The sequence below is a fragment of the Hydractinia symbiolongicarpus genome, chromosome 14 (assembly GCF_029227915.1).
Source record: "Hydractinia symbiolongicarpus strain clone_291-10 chromosome 14, HSymV2.1, whole genome shotgun sequence".
NCBI classification, from domain to species: Eukaryota; Metazoa; Cnidaria; class Hydrozoa; order Anthoathecata; family Hydractiniidae; genus Hydractinia; species Hydractinia symbiolongicarpus.
The window spans coordinates 5,789,527-5,813,184 of record NC_079888.1 but is presented as its reverse complement, the minus strand read 5'-3'; the positions used below and the strand labels follow the sequence as shown (position 1 = coordinate 5,813,184).

The 23,658-nt window shown below is 32.9% G+C and overlaps 4 protein-coding genes across 4 annotated transcripts; 2 read left to right on the top strand and 2 right to left on the bottom strand.

The window, feature by feature from the left end:
• Positions 1 to 993: 993 nt before the first annotated feature.
• LOC130626160 (uncharacterized) lies at positions 994 to 4,324 on the bottom strand. The gene is made up of 4 exons (XM_057441263.1): positions 4,113 to 4,324; positions 3,219 to 3,332; positions 2,622 to 2,711; positions 994 to 1,991 (listed from the first exon to the last, which is right to left on the bottom strand). Exons 1-4 carry the CDS (start codon positions 4,146 to 4,148, stop codon positions 1,602 to 1,604), a joined length of 630 nt encoding a protein of 209 aa, XP_057297246.1. The 5' UTR covers positions 4,149 to 4,324; the 3' UTR covers positions 994 to 1,601.
• A 5,055-nt stretch (positions 4,325 to 9,379) lies between these two features.
• LOC130626158 (uncharacterized) lies at positions 9,380 to 14,585 on the top strand. Its single transcript, XM_057441261.1, has 8 exons — positions 9,380 to 10,182; positions 11,000 to 11,082; positions 11,552 to 12,029; positions 12,510 to 12,689; positions 12,846 to 13,099; positions 13,252 to 13,353; positions 14,148 to 14,217; positions 14,367 to 14,585. Exons 1-8 carry the CDS (start codon positions 10,074 to 10,076, stop codon positions 14,438 to 14,440), a joined length of 1,350 nt encoding a protein of 449 aa, XP_057297244.1. The 5' UTR covers positions 9,380 to 10,073; the 3' UTR covers positions 14,441 to 14,585.
• Positions 14,586 to 15,128: 543 nt separating this feature from the next.
• On the bottom strand, positions 15,129 to 16,855 carry LOC130626159 (uncharacterized). The gene is made up of 3 exons (XM_057441262.1): positions 16,423 to 16,855; positions 15,908 to 16,146; positions 15,129 to 15,694 (listed from the first exon to the last, which is right to left on the bottom strand). The coding sequence occupies exons 1-3, from the start codon at positions 16,475 to 16,477 to the stop codon at positions 15,572 to 15,574; spliced, it is 417 nt and encodes a 138-aa protein (XP_057297245.1). The 5' UTR covers positions 16,478 to 16,855; the 3' UTR covers positions 15,129 to 15,571.
• Positions 16,856 to 21,670: 4,815 nt separating this feature from the next.
• On the top strand, positions 21,671 to 23,608 carry LOC130625521 (uncharacterized). The gene is made up of 3 exons (XM_057440624.1): positions 21,671 to 21,765; positions 22,435 to 22,682; positions 23,462 to 23,608. The coding sequence occupies exons 1-3, from the start codon at positions 21,708 to 21,710 to the stop codon at positions 23,606 to 23,608; spliced, it is 453 nt and encodes a 150-aa protein (XP_057296607.1). The 5' UTR covers positions 21,671 to 21,707.
• The last annotated feature ends 50 nt before the right edge of the window (positions 23,609 to 23,658 follow it).

Below are 23,658 nucleotides of genomic sequence, written 5' to 3'. Positions count from 1 at the left end.
TAATTTTTTAAAAAACCGCGTTAATCTTATGCTCCAGAAATGCATATTTTAGACAAACCGCTTTAATTTTATGCTCCAGAAATGCATATTTTCGATAAACTGCGTTAATTTTATGCTCTAGAAATGCATATTTTCGTCAAACCGCGTTAATTTTATGCTCCAGAAATGCATATTTTCGACAAACTGCGCTAATTTTCTGCGTTGTTAATAAAGTGATTCGTTGATTTCCTGTAATAAGGTACATGCTCCAGGTCGATACCTAAACCTGATCAAATGACCAGTCCACGGAGCTATAACGACTTTTGTTACAAAATGATAAATTATTTTTTCGACGACTTGAAAAGACTTCGTTTTTGCAATTGCAAATGAGTTGATCAATAATCTATACACTAAGGGCGTATATTAATGGATCAAAACAGAGTGTGTGTCAACTCCGTCACCAGTGTTCTTCTACGCCTATGATATTCCGACGGAGTCCCGGGGCCGGTCTGTTAGTTCTTAAAACAAATTTGAAAATCAATCCTTGTTCATTAGCGCTTCAAGATTTACCCAGTAGATTACAGGTTACCAAATTTAATAAATATTTTTGTATATACAACGTATATCTTCGTATCTTTTCGCTTACTTATTTTAGCAATACGCGACTTCCCCACAGACATTTTTAGGCTTAATAAGCCAGCCCTGAAAGGATGTTTATTCACCGATGGCGCTTGCTACCGAGTCAATAGCATTAATAACTTTTCAGAAGTTTTTAATAAAAAATCGTAGGACCTATACTCTTTTTTATACGCATAACCTTAGAAGTATGTTGAAGGTGGAGATTCTTAAAAATCAGTATTTATTTCCAAACGTGATTCCAACCTGAACTATTATTTCAAGTGTTAAAAGATCTTTTTGTAAATGTTAAATATACGAAAATATCTTGCTGTCCTTTTGAAAAAGGTAGAAACATAACGTTAACATTATTAGGCATATTTTGAGGCTGAAAATAGATTTTAACGGATACAAAAAAAATATATTCGTAAGAAATACTAATACAAAAAAATAAGAAATTCACTCCTTAAATAAATAAAAAAATGCAATACTTTACGACTACAATTTCATACTAATACAACATTTCTACAAATTAGATAAAGCCAACTATCACTTAAAATCACCGCATCATACACCTGTGTGCTACCCTTGACAACTGGGTATGTGCTACCAGCAAGAGAGAATCATACAATGAAAATTTCAGTGAGGGAGTTTGTAGCGAAGAAAGGATTAATACACATTTATAGGAAAGACTGGTCTGTTAAATGTAGTACTATGCTTTACTAACTGTAGGTTCGCAAAAAAATCGGGACGAAAAAAAATACAATTAAAATTAGATGAACAAAACGAGGCAAAGTTATCTTTGTTAGGAAGTTCGCTAGGTTTAAACCGTTAGAGTGCATCCCGTTAGAATGATCAAACTTTCAACAATGATTTTTTTCTAGGTAGTACAAAGATTTCCGTCGTCTAAATTCGGCCGACATGGTCAGCTTTATAACCAAAATCAAAGCTCTAAAATTACCGATTTAGCTAAAGTTGATAACCAAAAACCTGTCCAAAAGTCACTGCTAAAATAGGGACGTACGTTCGGTTATTAAAGTTTTAGTTTTCACGGGATCATAAATTGAACAAGTTATATTTCGCTTTGTTGAATCACCGATACACGGTTTAAAACTTGAAGCTTCATCTGATGGTGTATTCCAAGCAAGCAAAGGAGCAGTTCTCAGGACAGTAGAGGAGGGTGCTGTAATATAACGCCTACGTTGGAGGTGTGGATTTCGCCTAGTGTGTACTGGTTCAACTCGTTCGTAGGTTGTTGTAATGATTGCTGATTGAGCCCTGGGTCTTCTTAAGAATGTTCTTTGATTGGGAAATCTATTTGTGTCTGTACCCCAATCTAGTAAGGTTGATGTGTTTTTCGAATGTTGACTTGTTAAAGGTTTCTTCTTGCCCATTCCCTGAATGAATATTTAGAATCATACAGAAAAACCATTTTTTCTTGCATTTATTAGCGCCCAGACCTCAGATTCTTCAATTGATGTATTGTAATCCTTCTTTTACTTGTGGGGAGTATATTTTGGGTCAGAAGCTTTCGGCAAAAGTTCGAAATTTAAATAAATGAACACAATTTGTCTTTAAAATTGATTTTATTATATGGAGAATAAGTATCAGTATTTTTACTTTTCCTTATTTTCCCAATAGTGAAGTGATTTCACTGAAAAGCTACTTACATTAAAAAACTATTATTTTGTCCTGGGAAAAACTTTTTTGTTATTAGCAAAAGTTCATTCCCTAAAAGTTTTCTAGTCATATGGTTGAATGCTCGTAAAATGCTTATTTTAATTCCTTTTTGGAAAATTGACAAAGTACCTCACAATAAAACATTTCACTGAATCATTTTTAACTAAAAAAGAATTTCGCAGGAATTAATTTTCACAAATGTCATAGCAAGATTTTAGATAATTTTTGGGGAACTATTATTCGTAAAAATAGCAAAATATTGGAAAAATTATTCCCTTAAGGTACATTGAAACACATATTAAGAGAGATTTACACTTTTAAATGACAACTCTCAAGCTACTCCTTACCATGTTGAAATGTATTTCTAGATCCCCCATTGCATTCGAATGAGAATTTCGATTATCATGTCTTGAAAACAAATGTTGATCTGACCTCATCTAAAGAAAATATGACATTATTCTATAAAACCTTCTGAAAACAATTTCTAATTTTGTTTCTTAGGTTACTTTTAACAAGCCTATCAGATTGAGAATCAACGATATATTGAACTTCCTCAGTGACTTAATCAATCTAGAAAGTGAGGGCAAAGTGACACTGTCGCAAGAAAAGTATTCCTTGATCCTCCTTCCTTTGGATTCATTCTTGCCTTATGATTTAAAGTATACACACCTTAATATAGAAATAGCGTTTAAATGTAAAAATAATTTTTCCTCAATCGTAACATTTAGAAAAGTACTTCTCAATGTAGCAAAGAGAAAAACTTGATTATGATGAAAAATAAGTTATCTTAGCTATATTCACCCTAAAAATATACTTGTGCATGTTTATTTTCAATTGTACTAATATTTACACCTTCTACTTGCTTTAATTTCATATATAAAATTCTTGATTTTAATATGCCATGCTGTTCTTGTTTTTTCAAGGAGATAAAAATAGCATTATACCTTGGTTCTGTTGAGAAATTTGCTGGGAGGTGTAGGCTTAGCATATTCTCTGTATGGAACATTAAAATTGTTTCTAGATTTGCTTCTGAAATGACCATGAAATCCAGTTGGAAACTAAAATTAACAAAGAAGAGAGTATTTAACCACATGTGTTCTCTATTGTAAATCTTAAAATTCTTTTTGCTGACATTGAGTAAAACAACCTGAACTAAATTACAAACTACTACCAAACAGAAAAGAATATTTTTAAAACAACACAATTCACCCATAGATGCATTTTATATGAATACATGGAATGGATGGTATCAGACAGTATTTTTACATGGCAAATGGTGCCATAGCTCAGTGGTCATAACTCTTGCACTTTGTGCGGGAGACCAGGGTTCCATTCTCCTTAATAGCGATTCAATATGGGCAAGTGAATGTTACCATAGCACTGGGTTAACCAAAGCCATGTAATAAATAATAGAGATGGTACACTGTGTAGGCCTTTTGGATGTTGCAGGGAGTTTTCTGGTAGAATACAGACCCTAATTGGGTCTGGGGTAGCTCAAATTGAGCATTAAATAAACATACTAGTACATGTTGTTCAATTAGCCTGCATCTTTACCATTTAAAGCAAAAAAAGAGGGAATGGCAACAAGATTTCATACTGTAAATGGGTTGGTCAGAGGATATGAACAATAATACTTTCAATAGGGAACTACATACTTCATTACTGCTGTCCTTTGGAGTCAATATATGTGTTGTTTCTTTTACACTTTAAAAATATTGCAGCTAAATTGTGGCGAAAATAGGTCAGTATACACTAGCTAGCTATACCGGGTATATTTTTTACGTAAACTTCGGTTTTCTCTGCTGATGATAAAAAAGAGATATTCAGCTTATACTAACCCACGTTCCTACAATGTTCCTGTTATCATACATCATTCAAAAAACATATAGCTTTAAATTTCACTGTCATTTCTTTTAAGCTTTTTATGACCAAAACTCCAGACCCGGCGTAGTTGTTCGTGTTGTTGTTGATGTTGTGAGGAGAACCTGCTTGTGCTTTTTGGTTCAGTATGGCATGTTTGTGTGTTGTTCCCTTGTTGCGAAGGACGGCTAAGGAACTGGGGCGATAAACAAAGTCAGAAGTCATGGCTGGAATATTCCCGCTGCTTAAAAATTAAAATATACAGACTTGAAATAATTATTTCATTAGCTTATTTATAACAAAAATAATCAAATTAACCTAAAATATTTTTTTTCAATTTATTTTTGTTTTCCTTTTAGCTATTTTTGTTCATTTTAACATTCTATGTTAGATCTAAAGAAGACATTTGTCCTGTCTTATTTAGGTCTTGATTATCTTATCATACTTAAAATGTTGGTCATGGCTTTAAAATGATGTACCGTGGTCACATGGTGCCATTAATGTTTAAGCTTGTTTTAATTTTTTTGTGTGTGCGTGGTTGTCCATACATAAACAAACAGGGTAACCAAAAGATATGTGATTTTTATGCTGAAAGAAGAACACGAAATACCAATGTTTTCTACAGATTCGAGAGATTTAGTGGGAACGATGAATTACATGTAAGTTTAACTCCGTGTTTATGGACTGCGTGAATTAATATTCTATGTTCACGTACATTTATGCACACGGTGACAACTTTGTGCACATAGCTAAAGTAAACCCGTCGTCATCTTAAACTTCTAATTTTGAGGTTTACAAGGTTCCTTCACTCTATTACGTTGCGGAGCAAAAATGTGTCCTCTAAGTGTCCGTAGCTATGCTCCACACACCAAAACGAGGCCAAAATTGTGTGGTTGGTGCAGCGCTTTTTTGCTGCTCGAAAACAATCTCATTTCCAGCGTCTATCTCTTTTTATATTTGGAGAGGGCTAGAACCATTATGTATCACTGTTTGTATGGCTAGAAGCTAGTCTACTGCAAATGGCATTCCTTTTTAACAAATAAAATATGTAAATACATATTGCAGGAAAATTATTTTGTCCAGATTTTTACAATGTTTAGCATAAGGCCGTCATCAAAAATATGTTGTGTTCGCGCGTCCTCTGACAGACTCCCTTTTGGTTATAAAAAACCAGAGTCGGATAGTCGGAAAAAGACAGAGAAAAAATTTCGTGAGATATTTTTCGAAAATAAATTTTTTTGCCAGATCTAATTTATGCAAAATTGACAAAAACTCGCAAAAATTAATTTCGGTAAAAATTGATTCCTTTAGGGCACTTCTGTGGCTACTGACAGTGTACAGGGTGGCGAAAAATGGTCTACAAACGATGTCGAGTGGCACTATACTGTCTTGGCCCTTGGAACGAATTTGCTTACTCCGATTTGCAAATCCCGGGAAAAAATACGCCCGACTGCCCAGCCGACTCATTTTTGCGAGGTCTTCAGGACGCGAACACAACATATTTTTTATGGTGGCCTATTATAGAGTCCTATTATTGGAAGTTTTCTAGACTTTTCTAGACAGAACTGCATCGTTCTATAACGTTATAATTTAATTAATTTAGAGCTGTTTTGTTTTTAGTGTCTTTAAAGAGTTTATTGTCTCTCATGCTCCTAAAATTAGATTATTTGATCAAATAATTTTGATATCCATCTTATACTGCAGAAAATACAAAAAAATTGACGATGGAGTTGAATCATGACATTAGATGTTCTGCGCGTCTGTTTATACCGAAACATATTATTTAGTTTATCACTGTGTAGAAACGAAAGTAAAATATGCTTGAAAGTTTGCTCTTAAAGAAAGTTTTAGTTGTAGTAGGACAAGTTCACATCGTCTATAAGTTCTTAATGGTTTAGCTAAAAACCTTTCCAAAGTTAAATTTACTTTACAAACCTGCATTTTTAAGTTTTTTGTGTGTGTTCCAGTTAGTGACTCTTCACTCGTGGCAAAATAGAAAGTTTGTAAAAAAAAGAAAACCGTGCCCCTTATGGTATATGTCCTTTTTATTCAATAAATAAATACTTTCAGCTTTTCAACCTTCTCAACAAAAACACTTCTTTTTTGGGCTTTTTTAAAAATAGTTATTTCTTCAAAAATCTAAAATCACCTCTGTTTGAAATGGATTTGAGGTCATGAACCAAAAGAACAAAAATATGCTGATCGGGCTTTTTTGGTTTCAAAATTTTTGGCAAAAGATGATGATTGCCCTAACTTTACATAAATTTATAGGGAAACAGTTCACCCAAGGTGAAAAAAAAGAGAGTGTAGGTAAGCCGCAAACGCCCGGATATTTAAGTGTGACTTTTCGAATTAAATTGGCGGTTGTCGTCCAAAACCGCCCGCACTTTCTTGAACTCATTTGGAACATTCCTGAAGTGCAATACCATGCGGATGATAGTTGGAAGAAGGCGCTCGAAGATAAAGGAGTTAATAAAGTTTCTTTATAAGTTATTTATCAAGTAAATCTTATTATAAACTATCAAAAGCAGTTATTTTAAGAACTTTGCTACCACATAGTAAGTTTATTTTAATTTTTATAGTTTTTTGAATCATTAGTATCTGTTTTTCTTTTTCAGGCATTGTTTGGGTCTATATGCAGGGTTTTTCAGGGAAATACATGATTTTTTTTTAAACGCCAAACTCGCCCGAAAACGCTTAAAGTTTTTACAGCGTATGAGGGTTATCACTGCCCTCATGAAGAAAATCTACCCTATTAATTTCACGCAACATAATATCCAGTAGCTGACACTTATACAAAATAAAATGATTGAAAGGTAATGAAGAAACTAACTGGCAATATTAACGCAAGTTAATGCGTAATTCATATGTACATAAACTTCTGAACTTGCAAGCAAATGCTGCAAATTTTACTTTTTTCTTGCAAGTCATTCATGCTTTCTCTGAATGACTTTAACTTTCACTGCTTTTTTCTTAACATTCTTAGTAACTTTGATTTCTTACGTAACTTTTATTATTCCGAAAATAAGGAAAAAGAAAATGTTCAATAGGAATAAGCTCAATATCACGGCTGTATATATTTGACATATGTCAAAATTATTGCAATGAATTATTTTTATCGTTTGTGGCATGGATGAGTGAACTTTCTTTTTAAATGACAAATTGACACTCCTCTAAAGTTTAATATTGGAGGATGTGCATGCTATTTCCTCATCATGGTGCATGTAGTGTATTAAGGCCTTAACATATTCTTTTGTGAAAAATATCTATTTAGGTAAATATGGTATGGTATCAAAAGCACATTTTTATGAATTTGCAAGTTTTCTGTAATTAATTCATTTTTAATATAACAAGGTTGGGAAAAACTTATCAAAAACAGTTTTCCCCGTTTGTCCTTACAAGCAGATTTATAAATAATATTTGCATGGATGAATGTAGCTCAAACATAATCAATAATATTAAATATCCTAGTATAGGTATTAAAACAAACTGGAAAATCTAGATGTAACATGAGGGATTATTTCGCAGATCCTGAGAACAAAGTGTGTTATAACACAAGCTCGTTGGTGCCATATTTTGCTGGTGTTTTAAAAAATGGAGCGAAATTGATTTTTAGTTTTACTTGTGTTTTAAAAAGTGGAGCAAAATCTATTTTCATTTTTTTAAAAAAATTGAACAATTTTTTCTCCACTTTTAAAAAGTAGAGAAAAAAGACTTCCTGTGTATTTTTTTTCCACTTTTGAAGACACAAGCAAAAACATTGTGCATTGTTTCTCCACTTTTTGAAACACGATTACACATTGTTTTTTTGTGTTATAAAAATGCAACAAAACTCTTTTTTTTGTTTGCTTCTGGTTCTAAAAACAGGAGCAAACCAAAAAATAGTTTGCTCTACTTTTTAAAACACGAGCAAAATATGGCACCAATGAGCTTCCGTAGTGTTATCATCATTTAAATTATATTTAATTTCAGGGACAACAGTCAACTTAGCCAAACAATGTTGGATTCACAAAATTCTCAAGAAATGTACTCACAATCATTACTACCAAGAATGCAAGTACAAGATGTTACAAGTGACTACTGGTCACAGTCAAGCTCACAGCAGGTATATTGGTGCATCAGAAATATTATTTGCTATTACTGTAGTGCTTTAATGCAATGAAAAAGGTTTTTCATGAACAAAAGTGGTATTTTCATATCACTTTGGCATTCACCTGAAGTTAAAATTCAGACTCCCTGGAATAAATGCCTTCTCTAATAAAAAAATAGAGTATTGTAACATATGTGAAAAACTGTTTGTTATACAAGTGTATATTTTATTTTGTATCTAGTGGTAATTAGTTTAGCCAATAATGCCTTACTAGCAAACTTGTAAGGTCAACCAGTATTTGGTTATGACAAAACACAATTAAATCAAATAATGACAGTCAGCAAAATTTTTAATAAATTCTTTGAAAGTAAGCATGACATATACAACATTATTTATTCTGAAAATATTTTAACTTGTCAGTCCAGTATTTTCTATTTCGATATGATTGTTTATCATGTCGTGGACCTGAGGATTTACGTTCTGCGACATTTCGAAAGATCCTTCTCTCATCATCTAATGGTAAAGTATCGTACTACCAAACCTAAGTCTGTTTAGAAAGTTTGTGTCAACCTTTTATTCTATTTTCTGTTCAGAAATATAATGATTGAAAAGATATAGCATGCAAAAATCATGTAAATAAACTAAATGTAGACCTTATATATATTGCCTTATATTGTCCATTATATTTTTATCTGAATTTTTTCGCAGTCGTGTTTCTTATTATTTTTCTGTTCTTGTTATCACTCACATCTCCTGCATTAAATTTCAGCAAGAAGAAAATATGAGAATGTATGCCAGCAAACCATTGTTATTTGGTGGCCGACCAACACAAGTAAATACAAATTCGAAGCTAATTTTTAATCGCAGCAAATCATATGGGCAGTTCATAGACATGCAACAAAAGAAAGCTGTGGAATTTAGTCAAAGGTTTTATAATATTATCGTTATTTCAGTACTCCAAAAATATGAAATTACTTGATAAATGTAGGATTCACATTAGTTGATGAGACATTTAAACTTAAGTTGATCTTGTCTTGCAGTGTAGAAGAATATGTTCATTTAGCATGTTGCAGTATTGTTCTTCGAATTGGTCCAATTCTTTCTGCTGCAAATTTGATAGATGACAAGCATATTTTGTATTTAGAAGCCTTCTGGAAAGTTATATTAAGTTATTGAAAGAATACTCAGTGGAGGTAAATAAGAAAACATGTCTATTTTGTTTAATAATTAAGATTTCAGTTAGAATCTAGTTATAAAGGTCCAAATTGAGAATCTATAAATATATAATAGCATTCATCCACATCTTTTGTCATTAAGTAGACGAGACTATCAAAAAAGTTAAGAAAAAGCTGTATTATGTGTTGTGTATTGTGTGTTGTGTATTGTGTGTGTGTTGCGTACTGTGTGTTGCGTATTGTGTGTGTGTAAATTGCGTGTTGTGTATTGCGTATTGTGTGTGTGTGTTGCGTATTGTGGGTTGTGTATTGTGTGTGTGTTGCTTGTTGTGTGTTGTGTATTGTATATTGTGTGTTGTGTATTGTACATTGCGTGTTGTGTGTTATTCATTGTGTGTTGTGTATTATGTGTTGTGTGTTATGTATTGTGTGTTGTGTATTGTGTGTTATGTATTGTGTGCTGTGTGCTGTGTATTGTACATCGTGTGTTGTGTGTTATTCATTGTGTGTTGTGTATTATGTGTTGTGTGTTATGCATCGCGTGTTGTGTATTATGTGCTGTGTGTTGTGTATTCTGCATTTTGTATTATGTGTTGTGTATTCTGTATTTTGTATTGCGTGTTGTGTGTTGTGTGTTGCGTGAGCATGTGTTTAGATTTACATTGTTGTTATAGATGAAAAGTAATTTTGAGGTTATGAAGTCTGAAATATTCTCAAAGTTGCAGACTAATACAGAGGTTGTTGAAAGTAGTCTGTGTAGCTCGGAAAAGGTTATCAAAAAACGTAAGATTAAAATGTAGTTAGTTTAGTTTCTTATCGTTTGTATGCCACTGAAATGTAATTGGTATGATTTTCCATTGTCACAATCATTTGATGTCACAGGAATTAAGAAAGAAAAGAAAGTTGGAAAACTACAATGTTTTTTAAAAATAAAAGATCGAATGAATAGTTAGTAATAATCATTAGCTAAAAAATAATATGTAAAATTAGATTAAGAAAATACTGAGAAAAAGATACGGCATCTAGTAGCTACTATATCTAGTAACAAACTATTGGTAACAAGTCCGCGATAAAACAAAATCTGAAAACATATCTTCAAATGAATATTCCTAATCGGACATTTACTCACCACAATGTTTCAACCATTGACAGTAAACTATTTTTAGTTTGGAGATTTTCATATACTTGATATCCTGTTTCCTATATCATTTCTTAACGTGGTAGTAACCCTTTCAAAATTAATAATGAGAAATGTTAACAACAACGAAATATGGCGCATGATATGAAAATTTACAGTAATCTTTATAGTGAGGTACATCACAAGCTCCAAATATATATCTTTGTTTAAAGAACTCATTAGTTAAAAACTGTATTTGTTTTTCTATTTTAAATTTCCAAAATAATTGTAGCATGCAATACATGTTATACCTTATCATTAGTTTTTTACTTATTTTTGTAATCTTTGGCTGTTTTTTTTAACTATGGTTGGACCGTATATTGCTAGGTGCATCAAGTGTTTGTTTTTACTAAATATCTTCTTTGAAGAATAAATAAATTTACTTGGACATTTCACTTTACTAAATGCTACTGAATATTTTAGTTGAAGACAATCTGCATGAAGACCTAAAGGAACACAGCAGAAGTATTATATCTGTGGATGAGATCAAAGAAAAATTGAATCAAGTAATACCTTCTTCTGATTACATTGCTGCTTAAGCCTTGTTGTATATCTTCATGTAGAACAGCAATTACTGGCTGCCTATTCGTTGTCAACACCATTATCGAGGAGTACTCCTACTTAGTTTAAAGGTTTTTGTAGTAGCATCATTTAGAAAGGATATGATGTGTCCTTTAACCAGCTTTTTAAAAGCGTTGAATACTTGTAAATTTTGTTAAACTCTTAAGCCAGAATACAGCATGCGCACGAGAATTTATAAGTTTATTTATCTACACCTAGATTGGAACTGTGTTATTTTTAACTCACCAATACAGAACTAGCAATAAATTTTTATAAGTACAGTTATGGAGGTTTTCCATTAACATAAAATTGTTGAACAACTATTGTAAATCGATCTTTACATAAGTATTTAAAATATACCTTGTATGTACATTTAAATCTCGATTCCTTATGACTGTTTTTTTGTTATTTTAGAAAGAAATCGAATTAGCAAGGAGGGACAGTGAAGTTAACCGTTTACACGAAGAAATAAACCAGCTCAGAGCTACTGTTACAAAACTCACAGAAAAGGAGAGTTTATACTTTCAAGAACAAAAATCTAAACTTAATGAAATTCTCCAACATGTCGATTTGTCATTCAGTAAACTCGACAACAAAGACGACAGTTATGCACTTATAAGGACAACATTGGAAACGTTAGTTAATCAAAACAATGAGCTGAGTCAGCAGTTATCCAACGTGTATATGAAACAAGAGAGTTGTGTCTCCACTGTTTTGGATGTCAATGCAAAATTTGACAATTTAAATGCTGGTTATATGAACAACAATGGTATGAATATGTCTTCCAACAACTTTCAGATGCAACCAACCACTACGCAGTGTTATTCGTATAATCAAGCAAGATGCATTTCAACGCATAATAAAAACTTTTATCAAAACAATCCTACTTTCGGTAAGTGTTATCTTTAAGTTCTTTTTAACATGTTATTTTCTGTGAAAATCATTGTTTTTGAAGCAAATTTTACAGTTATTTTTGTGTAGTAGATAACGCGCTGAAAATATTGCAGATTATTGCACAACATCCTCACCTTGGTATTATTGTATTATTAGAATTAACAGAATTAAGTTCAATTCTTGCTGCACGAAAATTAAAACGCGCAAAATTACATGTCAGGTCCATAACCCGAAAGTTATATATTTTATGTAACTATTGCAAACTGTTTTTTGCTTTATACGGATAATACTTCGCGAAAAGATGTCCACGCGAAAAAAAACATTTTTTGGTTTTTCACTAACAATAATAAACTGACGCAAAGTATTATCTCTTTTCAAATCAAATGCAAGCGAAAATCAGTCAAATAATTAGCTAATTACATACTTTACTGTGTAATAATGAATCCTAGATATACTAGTTAAAAGAAAAATATTTTAGGAAAGTCTCAACACAATCCAGTTATTTTACCAAGCGTCAACAGACCCCTCTCGCATTTTTCTCCATTACCATTACATGCAAGAAAATTTGATGTTCTCAGTAACCCTTCACCAACAGCTGTGGTAGCACCTATGTTAAGTCAACCTGAAGTGAAAAAAGAGGAAACCTCTCTACAAAAAGGTGATGCTTGTATTTTATTATTTTGCAATATGCTGTCTCTACTTTTCTATTTTATTTTGATTTAATTTTGGTTTAATTTCACAAAAAGAGTGGCCCCACAAGTGCTTGTCCATATCTTGTTATCTTTGATCATTTGATTGTTCCTAATTCTTTAAGATTGCAACAGAAGTCAAAGCAAAGATGTTTTTGAGTTATCATCTGATTCAGAATCTGGACAAGATCTTTGTGAAATTGTTTCATTAATTACAAAAAAGCAATACAAAAAGTCACAAAAAGCTCGACCAGCCACACCCAGTCTTTCTGTAACGTCATCAAAATCATCTACACCTGTGCAAAGATCTATCAGAAGATATGGAAAAATTAAAAAGTTCATCAATCCCTTCTCTCCTTCACCTGCAGTTCAAACAAAAGTCAGTATCCGTATATTACTACAAAAAACAGTTTTAATTAGTGCTTTATCGGTACCATCTTTTATATTTTAACCCTTTTTTTAATTAAAAAAATAAGCACGATTTGTTACAAACATCTGATTGACCTAGACTTATTTTATTCTTTTACGTAGCTGGACAAACCAAGTTTGAGAAGAGATCACAACTCATTGAATGATCAATGGACACAAGCTGTTCTTGCTAAAAGTGCAAAATTACCACCTCAAAAAAATAAGGTACTTGGGGATAAAATAAGTCGGGATAAAAAAATACAATTTGTGACATTAGTGTATAGAATTTCTCGTTCAAATAAATTAACGATATAAAGCAATGCGAACTAAGCAGTTGAACTTTCCCAAGCAGACACTTTGATACAAAAATGTTTATTTGCTTTAGATTGGTAGTGTCCGTTTTAGAGATTTTTGATCTAAAGGATTTTCCCAAACTCTATATAAACCAGTTTTATTCTGTAAAAGCCCTGGGGAATACGATTTCTTGAAATAATTAAGGGATCCAGAGAGAGCTACTGGATAAAAAACAGAGTGACTATTTCTAAACGGCAAAATAGCTGTCGTAAAAATGTTTAGGAAGAATGTTTAACAAGTAAGAATTCCAATGCCTGCCCTATGTAGGTAATTTTTGTTTTCTGAAGAAGTGTTCGTTTTAGGAAGTGTCCGCCCGCTTTTAAATGTTTGCGATCTAAAAGTGTCCTTTATTCGTCCGGGTAAAAACAAATGTTCAATATATTACAGATTTTACATCGTTTTCTTTTGCAATTGAGACTTTACACTCTATTTTTTTAAAAACTTTTTTGGTATTTTAAAAAGATTTTGATAAGTATTGGACTTATGTTTTTTTATCCTATTTCTTCTGCCCGCATTAGGTACGTTTGGTTTTTACATATAAGGCGTATGATTCTACATATAAGGCGTTCGGTTCTACATATAAGGCGTTTGATGCTACATATAAGGCGTCCGGTTAAGGTACGCTTTATGAGAAATGCATTCAGATTTATTGTTTATTTATTTAGTTTGGAATGAAATCATCACGCTGTTCACTAGCAATGAAAAGAAAACAGGGAAACGTTTTCAATTTTGATGGTAAAAATTCTTATGTTCTATGCTCATTTAAAAAATTTTATGTTAAGAGGATGGTACCGTTTAAATAATGTTGTGTGTAGTTTGATTGTTAGTAAAGCTGTTTTTCATCGGCAGAATTAATAAATGATTTGTGGTTTTCTACAATTTAGGTGAGAGTGACGAAGATCTAAAAAACATTGCAGATATGCTTCAAACGAAGCAGAGACCGAGGAAGCGTCGCTGATCTCGTATGTGAGAATATAAAAAAAGGGCTAGAGATGGGTAACTTAATGATGACTTTACTAAATGAATAAAATAATAAATAAGATATAAATTTTAAAATTAAAATATCTTTAGTTGAGCCATATTTGCGAAGATTAACTTACGCGAGTTTTATCCATATTCGCGAAAATTTGTCTGAAAATTCGTGAAAATAAATCTTTGTGAGTTTACTAGAAATGACTTAATTGCTAAAATTAACTTCGCGAACATTTTGAGAAAAAAAAAGAATTTTTTCTTCTCTAGGTTTTCTCTGTAAATTTCTTTAGTTGGTAGAAAATGTCTTTGTTATAATTAGGAGGATAGACAGATTTCTATTTTTAACCTCCTAATAGGCCGAATTTAAACTTGCGAAAAAGTACTAGATTCATGAAATTAATTTGTTCATGAAAACCTTAAAATTGTGCATACGCGGAAATTAATCTTCTCGAAAATTATCTTGGAAAATATTCTGGAAATAATTACCCAGAATTAAAATGATTTTTTGTACCTATTTTGTTTCGTAGATGTTGAAGAATTTAATAATGCAACGTTATTAAATTTTCCAATATACAATTTATTTCACACGTTCGTGAGTCTACATAAAAGATATACAATTTCAGTTGATCTAGATGTTTTTGTTTTCTGTGTGCACTCACAGTTGTATGCTTTTATACGATGTTAGTACGTGTATTAAAAAGAGTAAAGAAGTTACTGAATACAGCACAAGAACTCCTTGTTTTAAGATTTTATGGTGTCAGATTATACGGTTGTGTTAGTACGCTTATGTTGATCACGATCCTATAAAAATGCCGGCGTGGTAACAAAATAGGCCGACAAATAACAGATAATATAACGAAATTGTGTTAAAATAAACGATATACATAATGTTTTAATTTTTACTTTGAGTTAATGACTTAATTAGTGAATTATAAATATATTGGAATATTTATCTTTTGTTAGTATATAAAATTATGTAAAACATCTACTTTTTTTGTTGTTATCCAAAAAATTGTCTTATACAAGCCAAGCTTGTCTTGTTGGTTTCGTAGGTATGTTGGATCCATCTGCACTACCTTCAATAGCATATATTTGCTGTTGTCATGTTGTTGCTATGTTATGCTACGTATGCTACAATTGGAATCAAGATAGTTAGTATATTTCCCACTAAACAATGACCAGTACTCTTTCTTTTGGAAAATGTGGCCAGGTTACACAAATCTTTTGCGCAGCAATCAACCTAAAGAAAAAGTGAGAGCAAGAAATACTTAAACGTTGTTCTTGAATTGATTCTTTGATGACAAATCTGCTCTTAGTTCTTATTGTAAAGCTTTTCGCTAAAATTCTAACTATATGGCTTTAAAGACCTAATGAAAAAATTCAACAGGACCATCACATATCCATTTTCGTATTAAAAGAATTCATGATTCAAAGAAGATACAATTGCAAATACCTTACAATCCTTGTACTTCAAGATGGAGCGGGTTTTACAAAAGAACTGACAACTGGGAACTATTATGCATTGCTTCTTGTACGCAGTTTGTATAACTTGCTCTCCACCCGCAATCATTTTTTTCCAATAGGTCATGGTTAAGCAAGCACCTCCATTTGATGGACATGCTTGTATTCTTCCGTTGGCATGACAACTTTCTTTGTCAGCTGCATCGCATACATAACACCTCAAACTTGACACTAAAGAAGAGGAAAGGACGCTTTAAATTGCGCAATTTTTGTCTAGACACCAGCGTGTAAACTGAGACACGCTATTTTATCCACTTACAAAGCATTCTCAATTTATTAATAGGTTGAGAACATTTTTCGGTGGAACCCCCCAACTCTCTCCTGCTACACTAGTCCAAAAAAAAATCCGGTTAATTCATCGTGGATGACTTACTTTTAGTTGTAGCATGATTTCTAATAAGCTGGAAAGCGTGAGGTGCAAAAGAAAATAGCAAAAAAAAAGTATACCTATTTCCATTTGACTTAAAGTCAAAATTAAGCAGTAAACCTTTAGTACTTCCATCTTCTGTTAAAAGAATGTTTAAAAGTTTTTGCAGAGGAACGAGTCGTTCATTTGTTCACTTCATCAGCTGTTAGGGTGGTCTGCTCAAAGTAGATTTGTAACCCTAACACAGAATTTTACTTTCGTCACTTGTTTTGTTCAATTACACCTAATTTTATTAATCTAGTTTTTGACTTGGATATCAAACCAACTATTGTTTTTTTTCGACGAGGCTTACCAGCTATGACACTCCAGACGTCCAAAGCTGAAGTTTATGGTAGGTAAAACATTTTATTGCATACTTGAAGCAAGTCATGATAAAACGTCTGCACAGAATCCTGAAAACTTCAATTTCTTCATTTTCTTTTCTGTATAAAAAAGAACTTCAATGATTTTCTTTGTAAATCCATTTTCAATAATTAATATCTAGTTAAATTAACTTCTGGTGTAAAATGGATCGGAAGAACTTCCTTTAGAAAAGATGAGTAATATAAGCCAATTCGTGCCGAGGTTTATCTGACTGTCTGATTGGAGATTAAAGAATTTATTTTGCGGAATTTATTTTTTCCGTATTTGAAGTATAGTCGCAAAATTAAAATTCAACAAAATTGCATTTTTCAAGAGTAAATCGCAAAAATAATTTCCATATTTTTTTTTAAAAAAGGAATACCTATTGAACGGAACCATATTTTTTAAAAATTTGTTTTACTATACCCAAAAATTTCTTCCGTTAAAATTCTGTTAATGACAATTTGGATAAATATAAATATAAATATAATATAAATATTAATTGAACTGTGTAAATATAATAGTAAATTACGAGAACTATTTTTTTCACTTTTACTTATTTTTTTTTGTTAGTTCAAAGTCGCAAGAAAATGACTTGTCGGTGGATTCAATTTTTCTCTCTATTTTTCGCACATTTTCATGCGATAATTCGATGCACAAATTGAAATAATTATGTGGACAGAATTAAATCTTTATCAGTATAAACAATCGATGACGTTCTTACGCTGAAAATAACTCCGTCTAATGTTTTGTCATCGTTATTAACCCTATTCGCACCGCCTTTTTGAGACCGCTTAAAATCGGACCCTGTGCACATAGTGCGCAGGTAATTCTCGACCCCAGAGCTATTTGTTTTAATCTCAAAGAGCTTTGCGGACGAAAATGGGAGTAGGGTCCTCTAAATTGGTTTGATTATAGCGCTGATTTTTCGATATCATTTCAACATTAATTTCCGTAAACAAAATTTCTGCCTGTCACACGCAGGGGCACAAGTTGTAACTTATCACGTTGTAACTTTGTAACCTATTTTGTCGCACTTTGTAACCCCATATAGATCCTCTCAGTATAATTACGGTGAATGACACTAGTTTTACGTGTTTCGTGTCTGCATTTATTTTAGCCAAATTCTCGAAATAATGTACCCGCAAAATATTCCACCTATAATTCGTGAAAATAAAAGATTCTCCCCCCCCCCCCCCCCCCTCAAAAAATAAAAATAAAAAAGAGGCAAGAAATGCCTAATATTCATGAAAACAATCTTAAAATTAGCGCAATTCCATTCACAATATGGAATGCTGACGCCAAATGTTTTATCCAAAATTTTATCCAAAACAGCGGAAATGCATACAGTGAAAATGCTTACAGTGGAAATGCTTACAGTGGAAATGCTTACAGCAGAAATGCTTACAGAGGAAATGCATACAGTGGAAATGCTTAAAGTGGAAATGCTTAAAGTGGAAATGCTTAAAGTGGAAATGCTTACAGCGGAAATGCTTACAGTGGAAATGCTTACAGTGGAAATGCTTACAGCAGAAATGCTTACAGAGGAAATGCTTACAGTGGTAACGCTTACAGCGGAAATGCATACAGTGAAAATGCTTACAGTGGAAATGCTTACAGCAGAAATGCTTACAGAGGAAATGCATACAGTGGAAATGCTTAAAGTGGAAATGCTTAAAGTGGAAATGCTTAAAGTGGAAATGCTTACAGCGGAAATGCTTACAGTGGAAATGCTTACAGCGGAAATGCTTACAGCGGAAATGCTTACAGCGGAAATGCTTACAGTGGAAATGCTTACAGCGGAAATGCTTACAGTGGAAATGCTTACAATGGAAATGCTTACAGCAGAAATTGCTTACAGTGGAAATGCTTACAGCGGAAATGCATACAGAGGAAATGCTTACAGTGGAAATGCTTACCGCAGAAATGCTTACAGAGGAAATGCATACAGTGGAAATGCTTAAAGTGGAAATGCTTAAAGTGGAAATGCTTACAGTGGAAATGCTTACAGCGGAAATGCTTACAGTGGAAATGCTTACAGCGGAAATGCTTACAGTGGAAATGCTTACAGTGGAAATGCTTACAGTGGAAATGCTTACAGCGGAAATGCTTACAGTGGAAATGCTTACAGTGGAAATGCTTACAGCAGAAATTGCTTACAGCAGAAATTGCTTACAGTGGAAATGCTTACAGCGGAAATTGCATACAGTGGAAATACATACAGTGGAAATGCTTACAGTGGAAATGCTTACAGCAGAAATGCTTACAGAGGAAATGCATACAGTGGAAATGTTTACAGTGGACATGCTTACAGCGGAAATGCATACATTAGAAATGCATACATTGGAAATGCTTACAGTGGAAATGCTTACAGCAGAAATGATTACAGAGGAAATGTTTACAGTGAAAATGCTTGCAGCGGAAATGCATACAGTGAAAATGCTTACAGTGGAAATGCTTACAGTGGAAATGCTTACAGCAGAAATGCATACAGTGGAAATGCTTAAAGTGGAAATGCTTAAAGTGGAAATGCTTACAGCGGAAATGCATACAGTGGAAATGCTTACAGCGGAAATGCTTGCAATGGAAATGCTTACAGCGGAAATTGCTTACATTGGAAATGCTTACAGTGGAAATTGCATACAGTGGAAATGCTCACAGTGGAAATGTTTACAGTGGAAATACTTACAGCGGAATTACTTACAGTGGAAATGCTTACAGCGGAAATACTTACAGCGGAAATACTTACAGTGGAAATGCTTACGGCGGAAACGTTTACAGCGGACATGGTACTTTAGGTTATTTGGTTAGATTCCATCTCTCTTAATGTTCTAATTATTGCTGACGTCAGCATGAATTTCTCTCGAATTCAAGGCCTTTGTGGGTTCTGACGTGCATTTTTTCGTAAAAGCGACTAGCGCATTTTAAAGGCTACCTAACCTACGCATCTGAAAAAGTTGCACTTTGCGAGTTGATGCTGTTTGCCAACTTTGTAAAATGGCTGATTTACGTTGGACTTGTGTTGGACTTAAAACAGTGGTTGACTTTCAGAAATTCAACCCTGAAGGGGGAAAGGGAGGGGAAAATTAAGAAGCCCATACATATTTTGAGAAAGATTTATAGTTAGCGAAATAGAAAAATTACAGAGTAGCTAGCCATTCCCCTGGATTGCGTTGAGAATACAACAGTTGAATGATAAACGATTGGAATTGGATGTTTTTTCTCACTTGCCTATGGTAATGTAGTTGCTGACACTTTTGCACAGAGAAAGTTAGTCTGAAAAAAAAAACAAGGTTGCAACATTATAAATTCGAAATTATAAATTATTTGCTATCTCGACAATTTTCCCTCCTCCTGTTTCAACTGCGAGACAGTAAAACCGCACTGTTTTATTTTTTATAATACGTGAAGATTTTAAAATGGATAGAAAAATTAAAATATGGAAATTGATAAAGTAGACATTTTACTGTGGCACCTAAACACTCAGACGTTTAAAAACGTTATTGACGAAATAACGCCAATAAACTAAATTTTCTACGGACATAATTATTCGTCTGGCAAAATATTCGTGACCTTTTACGACTTCTTAATTCGATTCGAAAAATTTTCAACCTTTTGCAAAAATTAACTCACGTTAAAAAAATTTCTCAGATTCATTGGCAGATTCGCGGAGGTTTAATAATGAATAAATAAACTACAATCTTGCGCCTAATACTTTCTATTTTTTATATAAGCTCAAATTTCTTTGAAACTAGGCATAATGCTAAGCAATACTTGAAGCTCAGAATACACCTTAACAACCAATTAGCCAAAAACAAACTCACAATTCAATAACACACCCACTTTGTACTTAAAAGCTGTAATGAGAAACAGTTTTATCGAACATTCTAACTTCTTTCTAACATGCATTCGAATTAGTAGAATGCATTCGAATCATTTTGAGAACACTCCAGTGTAGCCTTACGCAAATCCAATATGTAATCTTTATTCTTGATAAAGGTTTGAACTAGAATTCGGAATTAAGCATATTGCTACATTATGGAAAAATCTTAAGCATACTGAGTCTCAGTCCAAATCGACTGTATGCTTATAAATAAATTGAGCTTATCATTGTGTTAACAGGGTGAGGGTCTCCCTATTTCTCAATGTTATTACCATTAAGATATTTTAACATTAAGATAAAGAGAAAGATGCCTCTAAAATGCTGAGGGTTAAGTATTGTTATCCAAATCGACTTGACCAAACATGCTCAAGATTGTGGTTAGGAATTCGAGCATTAACAAGGTTTAGGTAAGTCGAATCTTCCTGAGAAATATGGGATAAAGATATGAAGAGATTATGAGAAAAATGCATGTAAGAAAAATATTCTCTTTTATTTACATCACTCGCGAAAATTTATTCCCGCTAAGAGTTTGTAAAGACCTGATTTGCGAAAATTACGTTTCTTAACAAATGTTTTTTTTTTCACTCAAGAAGCTTAAAACTGGGCACGAATTGGCTTATATTACTCATCATTTTCTAAAGGAAGTTCTTGCAATCCATTTTACACCAGAAGTTAATTTAACTAGATATTAATTATTGAAAATGGATTTACAAAGAAAATCATTGAAGTTCTTTTTTATACAGAAAAGTAAATGAAGAAATTTTAGTTTTCAGGATCCTGTGCAGACGTTATAATCATGACTTGCTTCAAGTCTTTACCAATGCGCCAGAAAATACTGCCTCTCTTGTTGCTTGTTTTCCATTTTAACAAATCAAATCCAAACTTCGTCACATACAGTGATTAATGAACAAGAAGAAAGAAAAGTTTTTGAACATTTGTGCTTTGAAACGAAATGAACTCTATAAGCAAGTATGCGAGCAATGCCCATAGTAGCTAGCCCTCACTGGGTAGAATCATTTTTCTCACTTAATATACGCAGATGATGTTAAGTCTGTCGTTAAAAGTTGTACTGTAGACGTGATGTTGAAAATACACCTTTCGTCGATCATTATTGCGTTCATGTTTTGTTTCCATATTGGTAAGTGGAATTTTTCGGCGAGAACCTAACGGAGTTGTCAAGATTGGAGTTGGTTTTAAACAAGCGCTTTTTAAATGTAGTTTACATTATTTGCATCTTTTTCGTTTCGTTCCGTTTGCTATAGAAAGATATAAAATCAATGCGAGAATTTATCATTCATTTCGTTTACTCAATGAATAGTCCGAATTAAATAGCGGTCTGTTGGCTGCGGAGTATTTTATCATTGATCGCTTTCAGGGATACTGCCGTTGTATAAAAGATATTTTTGCATAAAGTATTACGTTGTTTAAAATTTTTTAGGCAAGCTCAAACAAAAGAAGTAACACGGCTAACTAATGCATTAAGATTAAGTGAAGATAAAGAACAAAAAAACGCATGTTCTTTATCTTAGATAACTAATCTTCTAAAATTACCAAGGATCTCTCGTGGAGAAGTTAGTTACAAATTTTAAACGTCTAGTCGATGGCCGGGGATAAATCCAATCCAATCTAAATAAACGACTTTTTTCCGGCGCACAAACAGACAGACGGAATACGGCTATTATGATAGAGAAGCGTACTTATTGGAAGGGCTTAGCAGAGATTATTGCGAAAATTAATGTAATTCCGTGCTCTTATTGCATCCTTTTTCTTTTTGTGATGGTCTGTTGATGACAACATTTTTATCTAGCACGTTCATTGAAGTGTCATTCATGCTTCACCACAGATGCTTCTTCGTGTAAAAAGCACACCAGAACTGTAACGTGCAATCATCACGAAGGAGAGGATATATGTCTCACCATGTTTTCATCAAATCGAGTGCAAACATCAAATGGAGTAAAAACAGAAACGAAGTTTCAAAAATCATGCGCAAACTCACAAATAAAATGTGAAGAATATTGTTCATCTTTTTTGTTGACTGGTGAAGACGTGTGCAAAGTATGATTTTTATTTATTTATTTAGGGGTCAGTTCACAACGTAATACGATTAAAAATATACAGTTTGCTACCGACTCAGCTTTAACTGATGAGCAACCACTCCATAGTCGTCAATTAGGCAAAACTTTCTTTGTGCATGACATTTAACGTTGGAATTTCTGTAACCTTCCCCTTTTTTTTTTTTAATGGGTGTATTTTCTAAAAAAATTTTCTTCAAGAAATCATACGAAAGCAACGTTGTTGCAACGTTATGTTTCATAGTTGTTCATTAATGCATGTCAGCTAGTTTATATATTTTTAAGATCAGAATCTTCTAAATTACGGACCAAATTTATGACGTCATTGCTGGTACTGATGACGTCATTTGTTTTGACAGATGAATTTCTATTAAGTTCTTCTATTTTCGTGCAAAGTATCAGAAGTATCAGCTTATGTGCAGAAGGTCAAAACTTATTATTCGTGGGCACATTACCCAGCCCCCGTCCCAGCCCCAGGGTTACCCGAGGCAAACAACACGAGATATAATAGGGTTAAATTGGCACCACATGAAGGGTTTTCTGTCTGTTTTTTTGTTTATTAATTGGTTAAATCGATGTTTATACTTAAATACGTTCTCTTCTAATCCCTTAAAAGTACCTCATTTTATAAATTGCGTAGGAGTTGTGGTAATAATAGTAAAACATGCAGTGGTACAAAATATAATAAAGACGTTACCACACAAAAAAATACTGTCTAAGATTTCGCACTTTCTATAATTCTTCTTTTTCTTTCATTTTTAGTCCACGTGTTGCAAAGCAGATGTCTGCAATAAAGATATAAAAAAGAATCTCCTGTTTGATGGGCTGAAAAGTTTGTCGAGGAAAACAATTGCGAACTTGTTTTTGGTTGTGTTGCTGTTCTTATCTCAGACTCTTTTAGTGTATTGAGTGCGGAGGTTGTCCTCATTTGAAGCGTGGAGTAATCGAATATAGTTACA

Coding starts and splice junctions, on each gene's coding strand:
- LOC130626160 (XM_057441263.1), bottom strand. CDS start 4,148: ATGATGTATGATAACAGGAACATTGTAGGAACGTGG. Junction 3,333..4,112: donor GGAACATTGTAGGAACGTGG/GTTAGTATAAGC, acceptor TGTTAATTTTAG/TTTCCAACTGGATTTCATGG. Junction 2,712..3,218: donor AATTTCTCAACAGAACCAAG/GTATAATGCTAT, acceptor TATTTTCTTTAG/ATGAGGTCAGATCAACATTT.
- LOC130626158 (XM_057441261.1), top strand. CDS start 10,074: ATGAAAAGTAATTTTGAGGTTATGAAGTCTGAAATATTCTCAAAGTTG. Junction 10,183..10,999: donor GGAAAAGGTTATCAAAAAAC/GTAAGATTAAAA, acceptor TGAATATTTTAG/TTGAAGACAATCTGCATGAA. Junction 13,100..13,251: donor CACCTGCAGTTCAAACAAAA/GTCAGTATCCGT, acceptor TCTTTTACGTAG/CTGGACAAACCAAGTTTGAG.
- LOC130626159 (XM_057441262.1), bottom strand. CDS start 16,477: ATGGAAGTACTAAAGGTTTACTGCTTAATTTTGACTTTAAGTCAAATG. Junction 16,147..16,422: donor TTTAAGTCAAATGGAAATAG/GTATACTTTTTT, acceptor CCTCTTCTTTAG/TGTCAAGTTTGAGGTGTTAT. Junction 15,695..15,907: donor TGAAGTACAAGGATTGTAAG/GTATTTGCAATT, acceptor CTTTTTCTTTAG/GTTGATTGCTGCGCAAAAGA.
- LOC130625521 (XM_057440624.1), top strand. CDS start 21,708: ATGTTGAAAATACACCTTTCGTCGATCATTATTGCGTTCATGTTTTGT. Junction 21,766..22,434: donor CATGTTTTGTTTCCATATTG/GTAAGTGGAATT, acceptor ATTTTTATCTAG/CACGTTCATTGAAGTGTCAT. Junction 22,683..23,461: donor CTGGTGAAGACGTGTGCAAA/GTATGATTTTTA, acceptor TTTCATTTTTAG/TCCACGTGTTGCAAAGCAGA.